Source organism: Garra rufa, chromosome 6 (assembly GCF_049309525.1).
Source record: "Garra rufa chromosome 6, GarRuf1.0, whole genome shotgun sequence".
NCBI classification, from domain to species: Eukaryota; Metazoa; Chordata; class Actinopteri; order Cypriniformes; family Cyprinidae; genus Garra; species Garra rufa.
In genome coordinates, this window is record NC_133366.1 from 49,287,894 (window position 1) to 49,307,500 (window position 19,607).

A 19,607-nucleotide genomic window follows, 5' to 3' on the forward strand; every position below is an offset into this window, starting at 1 on the left:
TTTTTTTTTGTAATAGTTGTTCATGAGTCCCTTGTTTGTTCTGAACAGTTAAACTGCCCACTGTTCTTCAGAAAAATCCTTCACGTCCCACAAATTCTTTGGTTTTTCAGCCTTTTTGTGTATTTGAGCTCCAAAAATGATTGTATGATATTGAGATCCATCTTTTCACTCTGAGGACAACTGAGGGACTCATATGCAACTATTACAGAAGGATCAAACGCTCACTGATGCTCCAGAAGCCACCAATGCATTAAGAGCTGGGGCGTGAAAACCTTTGAACAGAATGAAGATGTGTGCATTTTTGTTATGTTGCCTAAATATATATATTGTTTTAATTTAGTACTGCCCTTCAGAAGCTACAGAAGATACTTTCATGTTTCCCAGAAGACAAAATAAGTTAAATATACCCTGATCTTCAAATTCTTCTGAAGCATCAGTGAGCATTTGAACCTTCTGTATTAGTTGCATATGAGTCCCTCAGTTGTCCTAAGTGTGAAAAGATGGACCTCAAAATCATACAGTCATTGTACCTATGCTGAAAAGAACAAGAATTTGTGGGACCTGAAGGATTTTTCTGAGGAACAGCGGGCAATTTAACTGGAGGAGGTGGAAATGCTGCCTATTACCCAAAGAAAACCATCCCCACCGTCGAACATGAAGGTGGAACCATTATGCTTTAGGGGTGTTTTTTTATCAAATAAATCAACTAATTAATTAGATTAAACATAAAATACTGACCTCTGACCTTTGGTTCAATCCTTTGGTTGAAATAAGGATAGGTATATACTCAGCATGTGCCGTCTTGATTTCTGTGGGAATTGTTAATATCACAAACAGGGCATATTTCTGTTTTCTTTGTCATCCAGTCAGTCAGTGATAAATAAAGGAGGGCTTCAGTGAGTCTAGAACAGGTCTTCATGTGTACAGTAGGAGAAGTTTGACATGAGGGAGATCTTATCCCTAATTTTTCTGTTATGTTTAACTTCTGTGTGGTTGAGGAAGGGTTGCTTGATCTTTCCCATAAGCACTCATCTGTGTCCCTCGTTCTTTACTTAATATAGTTATATTAAATATGTTTTATCTTATTTGTGGTTGCTGATGTTGACAGCAGTTCATACAGGCTTGCAAACATTTTCAGTGATATCTGTGTATATACTGCCATCACCTGGCCATGGCCAAATGGAGCTCTGCCATCAATATTACCACTTATTTTTTCAGTTTCTCGTCTTTTGGAAGACATTTGGTTACCGTATGTATTAAAATCTGAAAATATATTTGGACACAATTCACACTTACAAATATCTGAATTTTATTACATTAGGCAGTAAAACATTAAACCAAGTGGTTTTTGTTACATGGTTCTTGTTTAAGCATAAAAGAAAAGAAGCAGTTTTGAGAAATAAAATTATGTGACAAAATCCGTTTGGTCTAGAAAACATTAGCGCTTGATATCCATGAGGCCACCAGTGTTGTCCACAGTGTGGCTGTGACTGCAATCGCTGAACCTCTGAAATTCTTATCATGAACGTAGTTTATGATGGACATCGCACCCTGGTAAGCTTCTTCACATGTGGGCTGGATTTGATCCTCGGGCAGAAGGAAGCCGTAGTGCCCTTCATCCCGTAACTCAAAGGTAAAGGAGTAAGGGATTCCTATGAGCCTCGCAAAATCACGTGAAGAGCCAGAATTTGCATCTGTGTAAAGCGTTAAAATTTTGTGATTAACATAATTGTTTGTTTATGGTGATGCTCCAGAAGGCAGTTCTTTCTAGGCAGTTGCAACGACTCACTTCATGTTATGTGAGTGAACACTAATTTAAATATACTCACACAACACATCTGGTGAAGTTCCAACTTTGTAGCTCTTCCCATGAACTGCTTTGATGGCATTGGCCGCAGCAAGGCCTACTTCCATCTGCAAACACATTGACAGACATGCACAATTCATTTAAAGTTGCCATTCCTAACTTGTCTTGTAAAAATTCTACTGTATTTACCAGTTCATCATAATTGGGTGCTGAGACGTTGGGGTGTCCATATGGGATGAGGATCAGCTGACCATAAGAGTGGATGGTGAGATAACAGAGCAGTTGGTTTTGATGCGCTCCCAAAAAGTCAGTGACAGCTTGGGCCTCTGACTCAGACAGAGGAGTCGGTCCGTTATACACCTCTGAACAGCAGTCCCTGGAGATCCCGACCACTAGTGAACAAAGATGACTGTTTTATTAGCTTCCTTAGCCTTAATTACAGTAGATGTCTGCTTTTGATAACTGCTATATCATGCTTGATATTCACACAGCAAATGTGAATGAGTTGTCAGGGTTAACCTTGTAACTTTTTATTTGTTTACTACTACAACATTAGGTTTATCTCGCTAGCTTCAACACACCTGCAATTTATGACCTGGAGAGGGTGAGGTTATAGGAAAGTTGAGGTTAATATAGTACATTGAGTGCTGTTAAGTCATCCGTTAGGTCATGTTTATAACCCTTATCTCTCATATTTTGCTAATATTTGAACTAATTTTTGAAATCAGTCAGATGCTTAACAGTTTAAGTTATCTAAATAGTTTTCTTACATTTTGGCAAGAACTGTGATACCTTCAGTACAGAGACTGAAGCTTGATGATCATTGGACTTTGCTTCAGGACAGCCATCCGAAAGTAGATTTTTAAAGCAAGGAATGGGCCAAAATTGAATGTTTTAAGCCAGTTATTTCTATCTTTTGCTGTAGCGTGTCAACAAAAAATAGCAGTTTACATTTCAAAACATTCCTTTTGCCATTAATAGTAATTCAGTGATTTTTATATGCACAATGAGTCTGTGCACCATTATTACGTTTGTCTGGAATGACATGAAGACACTGAGAGAGAGACTAAATCCAGAAGAACTGTGGAAACCTTGAAGAATGCTTGAAGAAACCTACCGGCAAAGCTACAGTTCTGTGAAAAGTTTTAGGTACTTGTGTAAAAGCTGTAAAGTGAGGATGCTTTCAAAAAATTATGTAATAGATTTTATTTTTCAGTTAAGTTCTATGAACTAAATCAAATCAACATTTGGTGTGACCACCCTTTGTGTTTAAAATGGCTTTTGTCCTAGATGCACTTGCGTTGAGTTTTTCATGTAGTTTGGCAGGTAGGTTTTTTAAGCGTCTTGGAGATGTTGCCACAGTTCTTCTGGATTTAGTCTGTCTCAGTTTTTTCTGTTTCTTTATGTCATCACAGATGGACTGGATGATGGTGAGATCAGATCATATCTGCAATGAAAAGAAAAACGTTACTTACTTCCCCAGTTAGCATAAAAGTTGCGGTTAAGATCAGTGCCAAAACATGTGCAGTTTCCAGTGCCTGGTGATCTGGACTTCCTCCATAGTCGAGTCTTTAAAACATATCACATATATTTGCTAACCATATCAAATGTGGAAATATTTTACCTTAAACAAATGTGTGTCACAGAAGTACTCAAAAGGATGAAACTCACTGTGTTATCCTTCCAGGAGTAAATATATCCGTCCATGTTCAGCACTGGGGTGATGTAAAAGTCCAGGTTTTTAAACAACATGTTCACCTTCGGGTCTGTTTGGTAGGAGCCCAGGATCTTTTTTTTTCAACAACAACATAAAAGTTAAATCAATTTAAAGTTTACATTTATTTAATTTAGATTTGAATATAACATTTAATATTTGGAGAAACCTAAACACCTCTACGAAATCATTATTATCAAATTCAGCTGTCATATCCAAATGAATTATAGGGTCGCCAAGCTATGACAGAAGCTTTACATGCATTATAATGGCAGTGTTAATATTTGTAAGCTCTGCAAATATCTATTCATAAGTACGAGAACATAACATACCATAAATACCTAAAAACTCAGCAGTGGCATTGCATTTACAGACAGATGCAGTATATTATACACAATGGCCTGTCATTTAATATAGTAGATGTGATATTTCTGGGAATAACACTTCAGGTGTATGTCATCATTACTAAATACTTAAATACTTTCATATTAAGTTCAATGTAGTAAAGTCTCACCTCTTTAACAAAATGCTGGCAGAAAGCCGGAGCGATCCATTCCCTGGCGTGAATCCCACAGTCCATCCAAACGGCTTTCTTTGGTGTGGCGCTGGTGAAGCCAATCTGCATATCAGATACAAACAAACAAGAAAGTACTATGGTAATATCATGGCATTATTTAAAGTACCTTGAAATATTATTACTGCACCATGGTACCACCACAAATGTAATCAAACCCCCTGCATTTTTAATGGACCTCTGTGTGTTTGAAATCCATTGGGTGGGAATATATTTATGATAACAAATAGAGTATTGCACTACACAGTTATTACCTTCAGTAATGTAATGTTCCTGTTCTCATAGGTTTGTCCATATATCATGCTGGACACAACGTCTGGGTTTTCCTTTTCCATCTGATTCATCCAGCCTGAAATCTGTGTGGAGAGATCTATCAGGTCAGTAAATGAATGAATCAATCATGAATGTGAATTGCTAGTCCACGATAATCTCACCTCATCCATGGTGTGGTACTTTGTGTAGTCATACGATTTGTGTTCCTGTCCACTAGCCAGTCTGTAATGAATTAAAAAAAAATCTGTCAGGACCACTATCTAAAATAACTGACACATAGCATAAAGTTTAGATTTAAAGTTTTAGTTTTAGCAGGTATCATTAAAGTTTTTAATGACATTTTAGTGTAACAACATTATGCAAGATAAAGGAGTCTGATTCAACAAGGAATATTAGAAAGCTGTCCTCACTGTGGCCAAAGGAGGAGTTTGGCGTGGACAAGGGTAATTTGCTCCTGAGCAACTGATAAAGCTGCTGAATAATACTGAATAGCCCATATAGGAATGCTGTGTTAGGTGTCATATTCCTATAAATACAGTTGAGGTCAAAAGTTTACATACACCTTAGAGAATCTGCAAAATGTTAATTATTTTACCAAAATAAGTGGGATCATACAAAATGCATGTTATTTTTTATTTAGTACTGACCTTAATAAGATATTTCACATAAAAATGTCATCATAGTCCACAAGAGAAAATAATAGTTGAATTTATAAAAATGACCCTGTTCAAAAGTTTATATACACTTGATTCTTAATGATCCACAGCTGTTTTTTTATTTTATTTTATTTTATTTTTTTAATTGTTTTTTAGTGATAGTTGTTCATGAGTCCCTTGTTTGTAAACTGACCGCTGTTCTTCAGAAAAATCCTTCTGGTCACTCAAATTCTTTGTTTTTTCAGTATTTTTGTGTATTTTATATATTTTTTACATGATTTTGCCTAAATATCTTTTTTTTTCATTTACTGTCCTTCATAAGCTACAGAAGATACTTACATGTTTCCCAGAAGACAAAATAAGTTAAATTTACCCTGATCTTCAAATTCAAAAAGTTTTTACTTGTGTTTCCCTCTGGAGCATCAGTGAGAGTTTGAGCCATTTGTGATAGTTGCATATGAGTCCCTCAGTTGTCCTCAGTGTGAAAAGATGGTTATTATAATCATCTAGTCATTTTTTGAAAGGGTTCAAATACACAAAAATGCCGAAAAACCAAAGAATTTGTGGGACCTGAAGGATTTTAACTGTTCAGTACAAAAAAGGGGCTCATGAACAACTATGACTAAACAAAACAAAAAACAGCTGTGAATCAAAACCAAGCATATGTAAAAGGGGACGGGGACATTTTTATAAAACTATTATTTTCTCCTGTGGACTATATATAAATGTCTTTTATGTGAAATATCTCAGGTCAGTACTTAATAAAACTAACATGCATTTTGTATGTTCCCTCTTATTTTGGTAAAATAATTGACATTTAGCAGATTGTGCAAGTTGTATGCAAACTTTTGACCTTAACTGTAAGGAATGGGATCAGCTGAGAGTCAGCTGACATGTCAAGCTTGACCTGCCAGAACTAACACTACACTTGATTTACTGAATCAAATAAAAAAAAAGACTGATCCAAGTCTTTTTGTATTCAAAGGGCACCCCATGCCCCAATGTCAAATATTCTATTTAACAAAATAAGTTTTGTCTTTTCGTTTCATTAATAATACAAAGCATAGAATGATCTTAACTTACCAAACTAAACGTAATGTTCCATTCTGTCTTAATTCATAACCCTGAAATCTTACCTGTCCTGTGCCACCAGAGCCAAGACCGCCAAAACAGACATTACTGAGCCCTTCATGGTTGGTTTGTTATCCAGGCTTGTTGAACCTGACAGTATGAACCTAGTACAGCCTGACAGTGACTTATAAAGTGACTCCCATCTGATTAGGATACAGAGACACCACCTCAACTGATAACTGTGTTAACATTTAAACCAATAGCATTTATTTAGAATTCAAGTTATCATAAGTCTGGTCCAACACACTGAGCTGTTATAAAGTGAAGCCTTCTGTAATCAGGGTTTGGTTGCGTATGACAAGTTCAAACTGTGCACTATAACTGCAAGCCATCAGCTCACGTCATCAGTAATGATATCTGAGCTATTTAACATCATGAGGATGTAGACATATCTAGTAAACACTTATCAGCAATAATTAGCATTCCACTTGGGCTGGGCAATATTTATAAGCATTGCAGGTTATTTTAGAATCAAAGTCGGTCAGTTCAGCTCTATACAACCTCTTTTGATCTGAGGTGGTGGTAATCCCAGCTGCTCAAGATGCTCTCAACAGTCTCTCTGTAAAATGAGGTGAGTATTTCTTTCTCCGTAGAAAGCAGAGATGGTGCTGGGCTTTCTTGTTCAGGTAAGAGTGGAAGTTGTTTGCTATTCTAAGTCAACAAACATCTCTTTTGGTTTCCACGTTCAGAGGCTTCACACCAACTTTTCAACTCTGTATGCTGACTCATCACATCTCATTTTATTGTGATGTATTGCCATTTTATATGACATCCGGACAGAAGCAGTCCAATGGTCTAAAGGTCAATAATATAAAAGGTAATTTATGACTTTTTATAGTATTATTTCCATTTTGACTTTCCACACTCTCAGGGGAAAAAGGTACACAAGCTGTCACTTTGGTACCTACATTAAAAGGTCTATATCGGTACCTTAAAATATGAAAGTGTAGGCTAGTACAATTTCTGTAATGCTTTAATAAAACAGTAGCTGATACAGTAGCTGGCTACAGTATATTGTGAAAAATTAGTTTCTTGGTAATTGAAACAGAGGCCATTGGTAATTATAACTTTCTGGGAAACACAACCACTAGATGGAGACAGAAGAGGGCTTACTGTAAACAGTGCTTTTCTTAATTAGATTTTTTTTTGTCTTGTTTCCAACCAAAATATCTAAAAATTCTTAAATCAAGAAGTGATTTCTGGATGTGTAAAAATTAATGTCTTGTTTTCAGAAAAAAAAAACCTAGACAAAATTAAGTGCGTTTTTGCTTAAAACAAGCAAAATAATCTGCCAATGGGGTAAGAAAAATAATATTTTGTCTGTTTGAAATATGATTTTTTTGTTTACCCCATTGGCAGATTATTTTGCTTGTTGTAAGCAAAAACTCACTTAATTTGACTTGGTTTTTTTTTCTGAAAACAAACAAAATATTTTTTAGATATTTTGGCTGGAAATTAGACAAAAATCTAAGTAAGTAAAGCATTTTTTTTGCAGTGGTAAAAGCATATTGCAAAAGTTTTTTTTTTATTCAAATGTAAAATTAGTAACACCATTAGTAGCACTGAATAATGGTCACAATTGTTGAAAAAGAAAATTGAAAAGAAAAATATATGATTGAATAAAATGTTATATAATATTTTTAAATAAGTAATAAATAATATTAAATAATAACAAATCAGTGTGTTACTAAATTCTTTGTGGTTGTTCACGAGTGTCATGGAAATAGTAATTATGTATTTCATGAATTAACTAACTAATTGAAGGCAATAATAAATTTGTAATAAATAAAAATAGGCATTAATAAATGTGTTTTCAAATTAATTAATTTGTAAATAATGAAATGCAATTATTAATTAAACTAAATTATTAAATTTTTTAAATGGCCAATGAAAGCAGTAATTATAAAAATAATTTATAAATGAAAAAGAGATTTTCAAAAAACATAAAACACTCAATAAATGCAGCATTTAAAAAAACATTCATGAATAATAAAAAGTGGAATTTCTAATTTTATTTGAAAGTACAATTTTATATTTGTCGATATTTTAAATGAGACATTATAAATAAAAGGAAAAATTGTTACTAGTCTCTTAACTACATTAAAAAAAAACAAAAAACAAAATAAGCCCTACATATTAAAAAATATATAATAATAATAATAACAACAATATTTAATGGTATTAGATGATTTGTTAATTACATTTAATGTGTTTCAACAAAACAATTGCAGTTGGTTTTGAATGATTTTGAAAAGAAGTTGGTTTAATGGATACCATAAACTGGCACATGACAGAGATTACAGGGAGAATAAATATAAAAGGAAATGAAGGGGGTAAGAAGGGCAAGCAGATGGGAAATATGAAGTAATAATGAGGTAACAAGGAGGGAGGGTTGCCAGGTCACAGAAAATTTCCAACCCAAAACTGACTCAAAACCTGCTTCAAAAGAAATGAAGATTAGCTAAATTTCTACAGATATACAGACATTATAAAAGTAATCCGCAGCTCAGTTAACTTTTCCTGAGACTGCGTTTTCAAAATAGCACAATTGTGCTGAAAATCGCCATCCTGGCAACACTGCAAGGGGGCGGGGCCAAAATGAGAGACTGAGAGAAGAGCAAAACAAAAAGCACATGGCAAACAAACATGACAGAAACCATGTGCTCAGTGCTCAGGGAAAACAAAAGAGCAATGACAAACAAAATTTGACAAAATGTCGGGACCTAAATTAAAAATCACTGACATAAAGCAGGACTAACAAGGGTGTCCGAATGCCATCATCCCAGATCCAGATAAAAACTCAAACAGAGCTGACAGAACCTTGACACGATGTGTAGAAAGATCTTTACTGCAATTACTGGGTATAGCAATCTATTTGTTTAGTTTCTATGCAGTGTTACACTGTAATTAACACTCGTAAATTCCTTTTTCCAAAAGTACAAAAAAAGCCTTCGGCTGATTTCGTCATTGTGTTGCACGTTTAAGGCCCCGTGCTGCAGTTTGAACATGGTGCTGTTGGGTAGGATGAGTAATAGAATACTGTTTATTAAGCACCACTTGCGTAGAATACACAGTGTGAACGTGTTTTGGTGGAGGTCTTGGCATGCATTTTTGTAAGAATTTATTAGTTTGTTAAGTCCAGAAAAGAAAATTACTGAGTTATAGGAAGTGTGTTGGTATAAGCTGTTCATGCCAGTTTCTTTTCAGCCGATAATAGTTATTATTAGTTGTATGTGTTTGTAGTCCACATACATGACTGAACTTGCAATATTTGTAATCATCCTAAAATTAAAATTATCTTAAAATGTACCCTCCAAAATATAAATTTGTAGTTTTGTTTCTTCATGCAGATTTGGAGAAATGTAGCATTACATCACTTGCTCACTGATGGTTCCTCTGCAGTGAATGGGTGCCGTAAGAATGAGAGTTCAAACAGCTGATAAAAACATCACAATGATCCACAAGTAATCCACACCACTCCGGTCCATCAATTACCATCTTCTGAAGTGAAAACCTGCATGTTTATAAGAAACAAATCCATCAATAAGGCGTTTCAATTTCGGCCAAAATACGAATCTATAATAACGCTTCCTCCAGTGAAAAAGTTTAAAAATGACCTTCTTTCACATTAAAATCCATTGGAATATTTGTTTATAACTGAGTGTTGTCATCTGTAAATGGTGCCTAATTTGTGCATATTTCTCTCCTGATTCAGATGAGGTGACTTTTTCACAGGAGAAATCAATAGGATGGATAGAGGATGTTTTTATTTCACGATACTTAATGGATGGACTGGAATCGAGTGCATAATTTGTGGATTAGTGTGATGTTTTCATCAGCTGTCTGAACACTCGTTCTCAGTCTGATGGCACCCATTCAAAGCAATGTGATGAATACACAGTGTGAGTAAGTGTTTTGGTAGATGTCTTGGCATGCATTGTTGTAAGTATTTATTATTTTGTTAAGTCCAGAAGAGAAAATGACTGACTCATAGGAAGTGTGTTGGTACAAGCTGTTCATGCCAGTTTATTTTCAGCCGATAATAGTTATTATTAGTTTTATGTGTCTGGAGTCCACATACATGACTGAACTTGCAATATTTGTAATCATTCTAAAATGAAAATTTGCTTAAAATTTCAAAATGTAGATTTGTGGCTATGTTCCTTCATGCAGATTTGGAGAAATGTAGCATTATATCACTTGCTCACTAATGGATCCTCTGAAGTGAATGGGTGCCATCAGAATGAGAGTTCAAACAGCTGATAAAAACATCACAATGATCCACAAGTAATCCAATTACCATCTTCTGAAGTGAAAATCTGCATGTTTGTAAGAAACAAATCCATCATTAAGGCCTTTTAACTTTAAACTACACTCACTTCCAGTCAAAATACGAGTCCATAATCCATAATAATGCTTCCTCCAGTGAAAATGTTGAAAAATGCGTGTCCTCTCACATCAAAATTCATTGGCATATTTGATTAAAACTGTTCTGGACTGTTTTCATTTATGAATTTAATTTATCAACTTGTTTGTAGTTTTGTTTCTTCATGCAGATTTGGAGAAATGTAGCATTACATCACTTGCTCACTAATGGTTCCTCTGCTTCAAAGCAACAACACAGTGTGAGTAAGTGTTTTGGTGGATGTCTTGGCATGCATTGTCGTAAATATTCATTATTTTGTTAAATCCAGATGAGAAAATGACTGACTCTTTGGGACCTTACAGGAAATGTCTTATTACAAGATCTCAAACTGACATGAACAGTCTGACAATAGTTGTTGAGGAGGAATGCACATGTTAGCTGGTGTATTGTATTAAATTAAATTAAATACAATTAAAGAAGATTCTCATTTAAAGAAATAAAATACTTGTATATTGAGAATTTACACAAGCATATCATATTGCCACAAGAATATTTATAATTATAAGTCACAGAATATGGAATATTAATAAGCGATTAAATAACATTTTGGACAGCAGCTGTAGTTTCAAACTGGCTTGTAAATTAATTTTGTAATGCAGTACTAAGCATCTGTTCGGTCTCTGTTATTTTTTTGCAAATGCTCTTACACAAGCTGTGCATGGAAGTTATATCATGCCTGGTCAGCGTAATATGTCTGGTATGTTGGGGAAAAAGATCCACATCGACACATTTTACTGTGTTTGAGAGCAGTTCCTGTTAACGAGTATAGCTTGTTTACATTGATTTCTGCATTGTTTATGTGGTTTCCTCATCCTATTTTTGTGAAAACGAAAAAGCATGGTATTTCCATAAAAATGACCGTGAAAGAACAATGGATATTCCTATAAAGGTAATACCATGGTAACGGACATTGGATATGGAAATTTAGAGGGATACATCCTCATATCCAGATTATTAATTCATTAATATGGGTTTTCAGTTTATTATGGCGCAATATAGTTGTTTGATGAAATGCATCAGATGTTGAAAAAAAAAAAAAATCATCCAGCTTAAAAACTATGAAAATGGGAAGTACTTTCGCTGCTGTCTTAATTCAAACAAGCACTTTTATCGATTAATGTCTTAATGCTGTGCTGTTTCTATATTTATCAATAACATGAAGTCATTCAATTTAAGTCACTTATTTTAGTAAATCAATGCATATAAAAAAGGGAGAACATCTGTACGTTATTGTGCCATTTCATGTCTTTTATTTTGAAAGTTGTTTTTCACATCAACATTTAAAGCACTTACCCTTTGCAAAACAGACTAGGGGGTCCAGGAGAGTGAATAAACAACAAGAGCACTTTCTTCACTGGGAGCCATTTGTGTAAAGAGCCTTAGCCCATTAACAGTAAATAACAGGGTATTTATGACAATATGGGTGCTATTAGCCATCTGGGATGTCTAACAAACACAACAATTAATATCTGTGCAAATAGTTTCCTTAGTGGTCTTGATTTAGTTTGTTCTTTCTCTGTAGTGAACTTCTAAATCTTTGGTTTTTCAGTATTTTTGTGTATTTGAACCCTTTTCAACAATGACTGTATGATTTTGAGACTCAATTTTTCACACTGAGGACAACTGAGAGACATATTTGCAACTATTACAGAAGGTTCAAACGCTCACTGATGCTCCAGAAGAAGAAAAAAAAACCAATGCATTAGGAGCCAGGGGTGAAAACTTTTGAACAGAATGAAGATGTGTACATTTTTCTTATTTTTCCTTAGTATAATATTTTTTTACATTTAGTACTGCCATTCAGAAGCTACAGAAGATACTTACATGTTTCCCAGAAGGCAATCCATATACTGTGATCTCATGGGTCATCTGTCTCTGCCTGTACTATTCAACTATGATTAAGGGATAGAGAACTTTTGTGGCTGGGGAGTTTTAGTTTATACACTCGTTACATAATTGTGGCGGTCAAGGGTTTTGTTAAAGACCTGGAGACAGTCATTTAGCTTCATTAGGTTTAGGGTTTCTTAGCAGTGTTCAAAGACAAAGAGAGAGTACAGAAACAGACCTCCAGATCTCTGGAGATTACATCACAGATTTTGTCATGGAGGAAAGTTCCGTCAGTTCCTCTACGAAGTAAAGGGCAGAATTTAGTACTGCCATTCAGAAGCTACAGAAGATACTTACATGTTTCCCAGAAGGCAAAATCATTAAAATTGACCATAATCTTTAAATTCAAAAAGTTCAAATATTAAAATGTACCCACCCTCAGGTGATCCAAGATCAAAACAGATTTGGAGAAATTTAGATTTATGTCATTTGCTCACCAATGGATCCTGTGCAGTGAATGGGTGCCGTCACAATGAAAGTCCAAACAGCTAATAAAAACATTACAATAATCGAAGTAATCCACATGGCTTTATTCCATCAATTAACATAGTGAAAGTGGTAGTGAAAAGTGTTTGTTTATAAGAATAAAATCCATCATTAAGGTGTTTTAACTTTAAACTGTTTCTTCAGGCCTGTGCATATTTCTCTCCTGATTCAGACAAGATGACTTTTTCACTGGAGATGGCAATATAGATAATGGAATGGGGTTTTAAGTTAAAAATGGCTTAAGGGTGAATTTGGTTCTTACAAACGTGCATATCAACATTAAACTATCTCAAATCAGCTGCTAGCAATAGAGAAACTCTTATCAGTTTTTTACAGACTGTTGAGACTGAGTATGTTTTTCCCATTACCAAATCAAAAGCAGACTGGCAAATCTGGCAAAGCCCAAATGTCTGTGTCATTCTTGGAAGGTGATAATGGATCTTTTGGGATTATATGTACTGTGTTTTTCTTCTTAAAAAAACGCATGACGGGAAAAGTGCAGGATTTGTGGATATGATCCTATTTGCTTCAAATCCGTTTCTTCCTTATTCCTGAAAATAGAGACAAATGAGACAGTTGTTGACACAGTTAGAGTACAAGGCTTATTTCAAACCAGAACTTTTAAGGTTACAGTAAAATGAGTAGAAGACCTCAGTGTACCTGTAAAAAACGTCTTTGTTGCTTATCAACGTCTCAAGTCATAAATCTCCACAGTGATCTCAAGCCCTGAGGAACAGGCAGTTCTCTGAGCAAATACTTTCTTTAACATGGCTGGACTGAAACAACACAGCTGCTGATTGTCAGACATGATCACTGAGACACTGCTGGACACAGAGGAAACTTGTATTGCTCAGCAGTCTGTGAATGTTATTGATCGTAGTTGGTCTATGAGCTTGGTTTTTAGATGTTTTGTCTGGAAATAAAAATAGACACAAATTGCTGACTTAAAGTAAGTAATGGATTGGTGAGTTTGATGAGTTCATTTGGTGGATCCCTCTTAAAAACAGGGCGGGCATGGAGAAATCTTCTCTAAATATAAAACCATATTTGTGTCCTCTTAAAAGTCAAAGACCAGCTACCTCTGACATCCATACTGTGATCTCATGGGTCATCTGTCTCTGCCTGTACTATTCAACTATGATTAAGGGATAGAGAACTTTTGTGGCTGGGGAGTTTTAGTTTATACACTCGTTACATAACTGTGGCGGTCAAGGGTCTCGTTAAAGACCTGGAGACAGTCATTTAGCTTCATTAAATTTGGGGTTTCTTAAATGTAGAGCAGCGTTCAAAGACAAAGAGTACAGAAACAGACCTCCAGATCTTTGGAGCTTACATCACAGATTTTGTCATGGAGGAAATCATCCGTCAGTTCCTCTACGAAGTAAGGGCAGAATAAACATGCAATTTCAGGATTTTGCTTCCATCATTTCATTTGTTCCTCAAGTCATAACAGACATAACTTGAAAAGTATGAATGATGAATGATGCATTTGTATAGCGCTTTCATTGTGTATTTCCATACACCCAAAGCGCTTTACAATCATATGGGGGATCTCTCCTCAACCATCACCAGTATGCGGCATCCACTTGGATGATGCGTCGGCAGCCACAGTACAACGGCGCCGGTGCGCTCACCACACACCAGCTACAGGTGGAGAGGAGAGAGTGATATAGCCAATTTTAATGGAAGGGGATTATTAGGAGGCCATGATTGACTAGGGCCAGTGGAGGGAATTTGGCCAGGACACCGGGGTTACACCCCTACTCTTTACGAGAAGTGTCATGGGATTTTTTGTGACCACAGAGAGTCAGGACCTCGGTTTAACGTCTCATCCGAAGGAAAAGTAATTTGAACTGGCAATTCAGCTAACCTGAAATTATCTATCTGTCTATCTATATAGTTGAGGTCAAAAGTTTACATACACCTTGCAGAATATGCAAAATGTTCATTATTTTACCTAAATAAGACCGATCGTTTTTCAGTATTTTAGTGTATTTAAACCCTTTCCATCAATGACTGCATGGTTCTGAGGGACTCACATGCAACTATTACAAAAGTTGATGCTCACTGCAACTCATTGATGCTCCAGAAGAAAGAAACAAACAAACAATGCTTTAGGACTTTTGAACAGAATGAAGTTTTGTAAGTTTTTTTTTCTATTTTGCCTAAATATCATATTTTTCACATTTAGTACTGCCATTCAGAAGTTACAGAAGAGGCTTACATGTTTCCCAGAAGGCAAAATATAGTAAAATATACCTTAATCTTCAAATTCAAAAAGTTTTCAGCCCCATGCAGCACTTGTATTTGTGTTTCCTTCTGAAGCATCAGTGAGCGCTTTAATGTTCTGTAATATTTGCATATGAGTCCCTCATTTGTCCTCAGTGTGAAAAGATGGATCTCAAAATCATACAGTCATTGTTGGAAAAGGTTCAAATGCACAAAATGCTGAAAAACCAAAGAATTTGTGGGACCTGAAGGATTTTTCTGAAAAACAGCCGGTAGTTTAACTTTTCAGAACAAACAAGGGATTCATTAACAACTATCACTCAAAAAAAAAAAAAAAAAAAAAAAGCTGTGGATCATTCAGGTAACAACACAGTATTAAGAAACAATATGTAAATTTTTGAACAGGGTCATTTTTATCAAATCAACTATTATTTTCTCTTGTGGACTAAATGTAAATGTATTTTTATGTGAAATATCTTATTCAGGTCAGTACTAAATAAAAAATAACATGCATTTTGTATGACCCCTCTTATTTTGGTAAAATAATTAACATTTTGCAGTTTCTGCAAGGTGTATGTAAACTTTTGTCTTAGATAAATAGATAAATGGGCATACCTAAAGTTTAAGTTGAATATTGTTTCAAATAAAGTGATTAATTTATTGCACAAAAGGTACTGTTTTCTGTCATGACCCTTATTAGTTCTGTTGTGATATTAATGTAGTGCTGCACATAGCTACTTGTTCAACGTGGGAGAAATATGGTTGATGGAAAATACTGTTTATAGATGAAAATAGTAGCAAGCTGTTGAGTCAATGCATTACATGCAGACGCCTTCACATGACACTTGATGTTTAGTCTACAACCTCTCATAGTCAGTTTTATAATGTACTACCATGCATACCGAATGTTCCCTTGAGACGTTCAATGGTTAAATATTCTTCTTGGTAGTTTTACGGCACCGACCCACGATGATGTCACACCTGGAAATCTCGTGGCGCTTCCCGTGTCTCTTCCCTGGCTCTGTGTTTGGCCAGGGAAACAAACTGTACCTCGCAAAACCACATTAAACAGCAGGCTTATTTGGTCAGCCTCGTCCTGCCTAGTTTACAGTCTTAGCCAATGTTGTCGCAGTCTGAGGTCTGACCATCGCTCTCTGTATGCACACATACTGTATGCTTTAAACAACCATGAAGAGACGGAAAGTATTTATTTCCTCCCTTGGCTCTCGTCTAACAAAACCAGACTTGTTTGCACTCAGTCTGCTTATTAGGTTATGTAAGACTCACTTCCTTTAGAAAGCGGGAGTGATACACACACAACACAGCACCTGTGGGCTCTATATCATAAACTAACCCATTTCATCATTACAGAACAAATTGGTTTTATACACGGTTTAATAAACAAGAGGTTAATACTGGTTAACTTATATTTTAGATAATTAATCGCATTCAAAATAAGTTTTTGTTTATATATATATATATATATATATATATATATATATATATATATATATATATATATTTATATATATATGTATATATATATGTAAAGACACACACATACAGTATATATATTTTAAAACAATTACATGTATATATTTCTATTCATACAATTTATATGATGTTTAAATATATTTAATATATACATGCATTTTTGTTTATATACAGTATAAATAATAAATATTCACAGTACACACACATATATTATGTTTACAAAAACCTTTATTTTAAATGTGATTAATTACAATTAATCATTGCCCAGCACTAATTTTAGACTAAACTAGTGTTAGTTGAGTTGTATTTGATTCTCCAACTAAAATGAAGTCAATAGACAACATAGTCGCTCCTGAATGAATCATTGTTTCTGAACAAATCGGTTTAATGTTTGATTCAGTGAGTTACTCATAATGCCATTCACTTGTTTTGTTTTTGTATGAGTTACTGTTTTTGAACAAATTGGTTAAATGAATGATTTAATGAAATCATTAAATCATGAAATCATCACAAAGAGTGAGTCATTTGTTTTTTCTCCTAAACAAATCTGTGTTGACTTACAACGCCATTTGCTGGAATGATTTGCTCTCTATGGTTTATTAAGTTTTAAATATGGATATTTTTTACACAAATGTATGGATTTGCTTCAGAAGGGCTTTATTAATCCCCTGGAGCCATGTGGAGTACTTTTTATGATGGATGGATGCACTTTATTGGACTTCAAAATCTCACCATACATTCACTTCCATTATAAAGCTTGGAAAAGCCAGGGCCTTTTTAAATATAACTCCTAATGCCTTTGCCTAAAAGAAGAAAGTCATATATATATATGTCATCTAGGATGGTTTGAGGATGAATAAATCATGGGGTAGTTTTCGTTTCTGGGTGAACTGTCCCTTTAATTTTAACTGATTCCATCAAAAAAGATGATAACTGACAGGAAAACTCGCAGAAATGTATCTACATTTTGCACTAAGTGATATTTATACAATTGTGTGAGCAAGCCGAGAACAAATCTGTCACGACTGATGTTCTTTAGGTTAAGTGTAGGTTCTCGGTCCTTGTACGTTTTATTCATTTCATTTTCAATTTGAAACGAAATAAGCAGAAATAAGAAAACGGCTCATTTATTCGTTTTTTCATTTGTTCAGAGAACGAAAAACGAGACTTTGGCTTGATTTTTTGTTTATTGGTTCACTGGTAGAAAATGGATAAACAACTTCAAAATTTGTTTTGCACATGTGGGCGGTCACGAGACGCCCCTTTACGCCGATTGGTTAACCAAATCTGGACCGGTGATGCCATCCATTGTTCGCATTTGCTCAGTATTTTTAAATAATTGATTAGAATTGAAATATTTTCAAAATGCATTCATTTTTAATTTCAACACAATCTTAGACATTATGCTTTCACATTAATTTGTACTATATATATATATATATATATATATATATATATATAAATAATATGATTGCCGTTTTTCCACGTTTAACTTACAAGCCCCATTCTACCCCAAGAAAACGCTTAACGTGCCACAATATCATTAACTAATAAGGTGTGTAGTGAACTTGGACCTCCAAATTGTTTTAAGCCAAGGTAATTCATTCCGGAATGTCCCGTTTATCATTAGAACACTCCTGGAAATGGAACTTCAAAGGCGTATGGCGAATCATCTGATTCAAAACGGAAGGCGTCAAGTGTTTAAGTCATAATTTCGACTTTTTATCTCATAATTTCGACTTTTTAAGTCATAATTTCGACTTTTTAAGTCATAATTTCGACTTTTAAAGTCATAATTTTGACATAGTAGGTCATAATTTCGACTTTTTATCTCGTAATTATGACTTAAGTGTGTCATAATTTCGACTTTTTAAGGCATGGATTTTTTCTGACTTGGCGGAAATGGGCTTCCATAGTTTTCTACCCGTGAACCAAAAAAAAAACGAAAAATCGAGCCAAAATCTTGTTTTTTCGTTTTCTAAACAAATGAAAAAACGAATAAAGGAGCCGTTTTCTTATTTAGGCTTATTTCGTTTCAAATTGAAAATGAAATGAATAAAACGTACACGGACCGTCCTCTTAAATACTGCACACAGTTTTTAAACAGTTTTATGAAGATAAAAACTACCACTGAGCATCCAGCTATGAACAGTTTCTGGTAATGTGCTCATGCAAGCTGCCAAACAAGTCCCCGCAGATATCCCTCCCAAAACAGGAGTTATGGTTGCTGGGAAATACCTTAATTAGCACCAACTCTACGCCTCCGACAGGCAGACAGAGTCTGAGTCATGCGGAGGACAGCAGAAATGACTCGGCTCCCAACGAGAGAAAGTTTCACCCCACAGTTGACTGGTGTTTGCACTTCACCTTTTTAGTCTTTCTGGAGTTCCTGTGTTAAAAGGAGAGTCCAGGGTGTGGTTAATAACCGCCCTCATTTTGAAAGTGTGTGAAGTGAATATGCCGCATCTGAACGGTTTGGTGTCCTAAAATACTGTGATGACGCTGTGGTGAGATCTTGAACCCAACTGAACCCAGCAGACAGGCCAATGTTAAATACTTTGTCTTGTTTAAAAACCTTTGTTTTCAACATGCTGGTGGCTCTCATGAGATGCAGTTATCACTCAACGCAAATATGCTCTGCAACAAAAGCCAACTACATTTGCAATTCCAAGGCATTCATTGGACTTAGAGTGACCTGTGAGAGTATTACCAGGAAAATGACACTGGAATGCACAATTGACGTTCTCCAAAAACTAGCCTGGCACTAGGGAGAAAACCAGTGACGGGCAGTGTATTTGAGTCTAGGTTTTGAAGGAAAAAGTGCATAATTTTTTAGATATAGTACTATTTTATTGTGTTCTATGGAGTACTTGCATGCATGCATGCACATGGTTCTCATTCAGCACCATGTTAAATACCAAGACACTGTA

At 35.1% G+C, this 19,607-nt stretch overlaps 1 protein-coding gene across 1 annotated transcript; it reads right to left on the minus strand.

The window, feature by feature from the left end:
• Nucleotides 1-1,285: 1,285 nt before the first annotated feature.
• On the minus strand, nucleotides 1,286-6,758 carry LOC141337172 (carboxypeptidase O). Its single transcript, XM_073842941.1, has 9 exons — nucleotides 6,161-6,758; nucleotides 4,530-4,590; nucleotides 4,350-4,451; nucleotides 4,036-4,140; nucleotides 3,479-3,595; nucleotides 3,283-3,376; nucleotides 1,997-2,199; nucleotides 1,830-1,914; nucleotides 1,286-1,694 (listed from the first exon to the last, which is right to left on the minus strand). Exons 1-9 carry the CDS (start codon nucleotides 6,214-6,216, stop codon nucleotides 1,429-1,431), a joined length of 1,089 nt encoding a protein of 362 aa, XP_073699042.1. The 5' UTR covers nucleotides 6,217-6,758; the 3' UTR covers nucleotides 1,286-1,428.
• Nucleotides 6,759-19,607: the final 12,849 nt, after the last annotated feature.